General features: G+C 58.8%; 1 protein-coding gene across 1 annotated transcript in view; it reads left to right on the top strand.

Moving 5' to 3' along the window:
* PIP5K1C (phosphatidylinositol-4-phosphate 5-kinase type 1 gamma) overlaps positions 1 to 6,311 on the top strand; it is a 62,422-nt gene that overhangs the window by 30,756 nt on the left and 25,355 nt on the right. Inside the window, exon 6 of the mRNA XM_042782333.1 lies at positions 5,885 to 6,037. Within this exon, the coding sequence (XP_042638267.1) occupies positions 5,885 to 6,037 (153 nt within the window). The remainder of the gene's footprint in view (positions 1 to 5,884; positions 6,038 to 6,311) is intronic.

Genomic DNA, 6,311 nt, shown 5'->3' with positions numbered 1-6,311 from the left:
CTCTCCTGTCCACGTGGCCCTGCCTCGTTCACACGGCGGCCTCTCTCCTGTCCACGTGTCCCTGCCCCGTTCACATGGTGGCCTCTCCTGTCCACGTGGCCCTGCCCCGTTCACACGGCGGCCTCTCTCCTGTCCGTGTGGCCCTGCCTCGTTCACACGGCGGCCTCTCTCCTGTCTGCACAGCCCTGCCTCAGTCACACGGCGGCCTCTCCTGTGTGTGTGGCCCTGCCTCCCACATGGCAGCACTCTACTGTCCGTGCGGCCCTGTCACGTTCACACGGCAGTTCTCTGCTGTCTGTCAGTCTCCTCTCCCATAAAGACACCAGTCATACTGAACGAGGAGCACCCCCCTCCCTGACTCTAGCGTGACCTCATGTAAACTCACCTGATTTTTCCTGCAGAATCACCAGACTGTGCCCAGAGCACTTGGTGCTGCCCTGTGGAGCCCACAGGAAGAAAGCGGAGTTTTCAAGGGGTCGGTAGGGTGAAAGGGAGAAGCCGTGAGCTGGAGTGGGGGTGGTGTGCTGGTGGGCAGTGCCAACACTGACAATGAAGTTGAGAACAGAGACCCTGTTACCAATCAAGGTCATGTTCCCAGGTGCCGGGTTACGACTGGAGGACATCTTTTTGGGGAACACTGATTGATCGTAACAGTGAGCTGGTTGGCTCTGCTGACATGCCCTCATGGTGACTTGTTTCCTTGTGTTTGGTGGTCTTTCATTGTGAGCTCATCTTTGGTTGATAAATTTTAAAAAAAATTTTTAAATTTTTATTGTGATTTGGGTGAAAGTTTACAGAGTGAATTTATTTTTTCCATACAGCGGTTCATACATGTTTTATTTGATGACGTTGACTGCAGTTCCCCACAGTGTAACAGCTCCCCTCCCACTTCCTCCCTGGAGTTCCCTCTGCCCTGTGTCCTTCCCTTCCTGCACACCTGCCCCCCGAGCTGTCTCTCTGTGCAAGCACTACCCTTCTGTCCTCCCACGGTTGGTTGTTCTAAGGAGTGTCCCTACCTGGTGTAAACGTTTACCTTATATGCCTGTTTGGCTGGAAGCCATAGGAGTGAGTTCCCTTCCAGTCCAGAAATATGATTGGTTGATCTTAACCTGTGGGAAGCCAGGTCCTCGACTAAGACCACATTCTTCCAGAAAGGACCAGTATCGTTTAAGCCAGGACCACATCTGACCCCAGGGACTCAGTCCCATTCGGATGCTAGGAGTAATAGTGTCCCTTGTCGAGGCCCAGGGCCCAGTCTTCTGACTTCATTGTCAGTGTTGGCACTGCCCACATTCCAGCCCATGGCATCTCCCTTTTCACCCCATCGACCTCTCGAAGGCTCCCCTTTCTCCCTGCGAGCCCCACAGGGCAACACCAAGTACTCTGGGTACAGTCTGGTGACTTCGCAGGAAAAAAGACTCCCAGGTAATCTAGATTCTGGATCCTCCCATTGCTGTAAATGGAAAGCCCCAGCACTGTGTACAGTGGTGGGGAGATGGCGCTAGCACCCGTGAGTAGGGGAGTGGACAAGTGAAGAGCACTGTCGCAAAGTGGAGGTGGGGGGCACCTAGAATCTGGGCTGCTGTGGGTGTGAGCTGCCATCAAGTCAGGGCCTGACTCATGGCGACCCTGTACACAACAAAACCGAGTGCTGTCTGGTCCTGGGTCCCCTGTAACGGACAGCGCTGTCCAGTCCTGGGTCCCCTCATAAAGGATGGTGCTGTCTAGTCCTGTGCCCCCCTGTAACCAATGATGCTGTCCGGCCTTGTGCCCCCCATAATGGATGGTGCTGTCTGGCCCTGGGCCCCCAAAACGGATGGTGCTGTCTGGTCCTGTCTCTCTGATAACAGATGGTGCTGTCAGGTCCTGCCTCCATGGTAATGGATGGTGCCATCCGGTCCTGTCTTCCCCCATAACGGATGGTGCTGTCCGGTCCTGGCCCCCCGTAATGGTTGCACGTCTGACTGCTGGGATCCCCAGGGCTCTCGTTGCCTGATTTTCAGAAGTCAGTCACCAGGCCTTTCTTCCTGGTCCATCTTAATTTGGAAGCTCCGCTGAAATCTGTTCAGTGTCATGGCCACATGCGAGCCCACAGACAGACAGGTGGGGCTGCGCTGAGGTGCTTTGGCCAGGAATCGAGCCCAGCTCTCCCACATGGAGGGTGAGAATTCTGCCACTGAACCACCTCTGCCCCCAAACCGTGTGCCATCATGTCAACCCTGATTTGAGACTCCATGAGTGTCATGGTAGAATGGTGTTCTGTAGGGTCTTCCGGTCACCAGGCTTTTCTTCTAAGGTGTTTCTGCGTGGGCTTGAACCTCCAACCTTCCAGTGAGCAGCTGAGGGCGGGAACCATCTGCACCGCCCAGGGCCTGGCCTCAAAGGCTGTTGGATGTGGCAAGGCCCCCTGCTTCTCTGTGATTGGATAGCTAGGTCACGTGCTGTCCCAAGCCTACACTGCCCCACCTGAGCCCAGAGCCATAGGACTGGCCCCAGGGCAGCGGGAGGGCAGGGGCTGGAACCAGGAGGAGGTTTGGGCTATGTTCTAAGTAAGGGCCTGCAGACCCTGGCCTTGGACCCACCCACTCTGGCCAGCAGGAACCACCCTGGCTGCTAGAGCCCCCTTGGGGTCACTCGGGGATCATTGGCCCCACAACTTTGCCCGGTCCCTCCCCTGGGGTCTCTCTGAGACCTTGAGATCCTATACACACCAAGGCCTGTGTCCACTGTTCCCTTGGTCCTGCTCTCCAGGGACATCTGTTGGTAGCAGCTTGGTTCCAGCACTTTCTCTACTTGGACAAAGAGGAGGTGCCCTGAGTGTTTTCTCGGGGACAGAACTGAGTGTGTGCACTCCATGGGCACCAGTGTCCTTTCTCTCCTGCTGGTGGGAGGGCGCTCTGAATTGTACCCCAGGGAGGGACATCCAGGCTGTTGAAGGTGACCATGTCCACCTGGAGGATGAGCTGTGGGCTCCATGGAGCTGGGCTGTCTGTCTAGTTTGGCCAGAGCCCTATCATGTCCCAAAGGGCCGCTTCCTACCCTGTGTTGCTTGTGTCTGTGCCCGGGGCGGGCAAGGACCCAGCTGTGGGTGTCTCTGTCCTCCGGCGTGCCTACTCGTGGTTCTCGGCAGTGGGCAGGGCAGGGACGGACAGCTGGCCAGGCCTGGTGATGGCTACGGTGTGGACTCGTCTTCCCCAGCCCTGAGTCACCTGTGACGTGGTTTCCTCGCTCCCTGCAGGCTGACGCATTGCTGTTGTGCTGCACACAGCCTTGTGCCATCTGCCATCCTGACAGCAGCCACCCTCGGCACTGTCCTCCTGGGCTCCAGCTCGTGAGAAGTCTCCCAGCCACACTAGCTTGAGAGACAGTCCCACTGGACAGCCCCGCTGGCACGTGTGACCCCCAGAGGGCAAGGGGATGGCACTAGGAACGGGCACGGCTGGCGCTGCCAGGGCCCTGGGCGCCATCAGCGCCACTGGGTGTGAGTGCTGGTGCACTTGCCCCCCGGTGTGGCTGGACTGAGGGGTCTTGTCTGTGTGGCACTGCGGCCTCTTGGCCCTTCAGGCTGGTGCTCTTAGAGCCCAGAGATGTCACCCCTCGGGTCTGCAGCCTGCTCTGCATGCCCTGATGGCACATGGGGGCAAGCCAAGCTCGGCTCCCACGGCCCGCGGTGTTGCCATCTGTTCTTCCTGTGGACAGGCAGGGGCCCGCTGCATCCTAGAAAGGTCCAGGCGTGACATCTTCTCTCTGCTGCAGCTAGGACCACCTGACCCGCCTTGCTGCTTTGTGAAGCCAGATACATGGACTCAAGCACAGGGTTCCCCATGCCCTGCCTTACCCCACACCTGGCTGGGACCAGGGAGCCTGCTGGCTGGGCGTGGTGGGTGGTGGCTGTGGCCCCAAGGGCAGCCATCCTGTGGCTCCTTGTTGGGGGCCACTTGGCTCTGGAGCCCCAGATTTGGTTCATTTGCACAAGACTCACTGGGGTCCCTCAAAGGGTGGGTCAGCGAACAAGGGGCTCCCTGCTTCTGTGGTGGGCTCTGAGGCATGAGCAGTGAGGTAGGCCGCAGTGGCAGCCTCATGGACGCTGCACGTCCACCTGACTCAGTGGGCTCGGCCTTGTCTTCATCTCACACACACACATACACACACACACAGCAGTTCTGCTCAGGCCAGCTCCCTCCTTCCTCCACACACATAGCAATTCTGCTCAACCCCAACTCCCACCTCGCACACAGAGCAGTTCCACTGGGATGTAACCCTAGCAGTCCTCCCACACACACTAAACACCTCCACTCAGCCCAGTTTCCTCAGTGTTCCCAGTGTTGCCAGTGACGGGGAGAGTGGAGAGAGCGTGCTGTGGCAGTCACCACTCTTAAAGCTGTCGCAGAAGTGCCCTGCGCCTTCTGTCTGCCGCTTCCGGCCCCAGCAGGTCTCACAGCCACACTCACTGGAGAAACAGTCCTACTCGACAGCCCCCCATGCACGCCTGACACCCCAGAGGGCAAAGGGACAGACAGCTCTGTGTCTCCCCATATGCCTCCCATCCCACCCCAGCCCCCCACATGTCACACATCGTTCACATGCTCCTTCAGCAAATACTTTTCAGCCTTTGCCCCGGATGGGCCTGGGCCCTCAGCGCTGTGGGTGCTCCCCAGTTCCTCAGCCGTGGGTACCAGCAGTGCTCAGTTAGGGTTTTGGGGGTGCAGGGGACAGAAAACCCAACCCAGACAATCTTAGCCACAAAAAAGACTGACTCACAAGCTGAAGAGGTTTGGGGACAGCTCCCTGCAGGCCCCCCTCCATTCATCCGCTTCACAGACAGTTTGTGAGCGCCTGCTGTGTGCTGGGCACTGCAGTAGGAGAGGCGGACCTGCTGTCTGATGGTGGGGGAGGGGCGTGGGGAGGTGGAAGTGAACGTGGAGATGGAACTCCCACGGCAGCAGGAAGAGGCTGGGGCTGGGGGTGCCTGGGTCGAGGGTCGGGGGATGGTGCTCACCAGGACTTGGCTCCCTTCTCTTTCTGCTTTGCTGTCTTTTGTACATGGCTTCCATCCTCGAAGGTCACCTCCTGGTACAGGATGGTAACTAGGGCTCCAGTCATCACATCTGTGTTCCAGCCGGGAAATAGATGGGGAAGGGCGAAGGGTCAATAAGAGGTGTGTCAGCGGCCTGCCATCCTTGTAGGAGCTTCCTTGAAGGCCCACTCAGCAGCGTATGTTTATGACTCTCTAACCAGGGTTGACTTCCAGGCCACACCTAGCTGCAAGGGAAGCTGGGAATGAAACAGAGGTGTCTGTTACTACAGCACCCGGGAGATGACCTGCAGATCAGCGCTCAAGCTGTGGGATTAGCCTGGACCTAGGGTCCTGGCTGTGGGGCCTTGGGCAGGTCATGGCCCTCTCTGAGCCTCAGTTCCTCTGTCTGAAATGGAGCCAGCAGCTCCAGGACTGTGGGGCAAAAGAAAGGCCAGAGTCCATCTGCCCTAGGCACTTGAGGGGTGCAGACTGCTCACCCTCACCATTTCAGACACCCCCTCAGCTGATGCCCCCTCCCACACTGTGGACCACCTGCCCTCCAGCCGTGGCCCCCTCACTGCTGCAGCCCCTTTCTTACCTCTGTGACCCCTCCCTGACTGCCATGACCTGCCCTCAAATCCACAGGCACCCTTCCCTCCATGGCTGGCCTCCCTCACCGCCATGCCAGCCCCCACTGCCACAGCTCCCTTCACTGCTGTGGCCGCTTCTCACCGCCCCGGCCTCCGTCCTCACCTCTGCAGTCCCCTTCGTTGCCTCGGCTACCTCCTCACCTTCACGGTCACCCCTCATGTCCACAGCCCTTCCTTCACCACCACGGCCCCTCACCACCATGCCTCCCCCCTGCAGTACTCCCTGTGCAATGAGCCGCTGATTGAACTCTCCAACCCGGGTGCCAGTGGCTCCCTCTTCTACGTCACCAGCGATGATGAGTTCATCATCAAGACGGTTATGCACAAGGAGGCGGAGTTCCTGCAGAAACTGCTGCCCGGCTACTACATGGTGAGTGAGGGGACTGCTTCCAGAAGGTTCTGTACTGGGCTTCCCCCAGCAACATCCATCGCCACCCCGGGCTTCAGCTCCCTCTCCCTTCCCACACGGAGCAGCTCCACTCACCTTACCTCTCTCCTCCCTCCACACACACAGTGGTTCCTCTCAGCCCGGCTCCCTCCTCCCTCCACACACACAGCAGTTCCTCTCAGCCCGGCTCCCTCCTCCCTCCACACACACAGCGGTTCCTCTCAGCCCGGCTCCCTCCTCCCTCCACACACACAGC

Source organism: Orycteropus afer, unplaced genomic scaffold, assembly GCF_000298275.1.
Source record: "Orycteropus afer afer isolate SDZICR_OR568_19922 unplaced genomic scaffold, OryAfe1.0 scaffold00291, whole genome shotgun sequence".
NCBI classification, from domain to species: Eukaryota; Metazoa; Chordata; class Mammalia; order Tubulidentata; family Orycteropodidae; genus Orycteropus; species Orycteropus afer.
The sequence above is the reverse complement of the archived record's forward strand: the minus strand, read 5'-3'. Positions and strand labels throughout refer to the sequence as shown.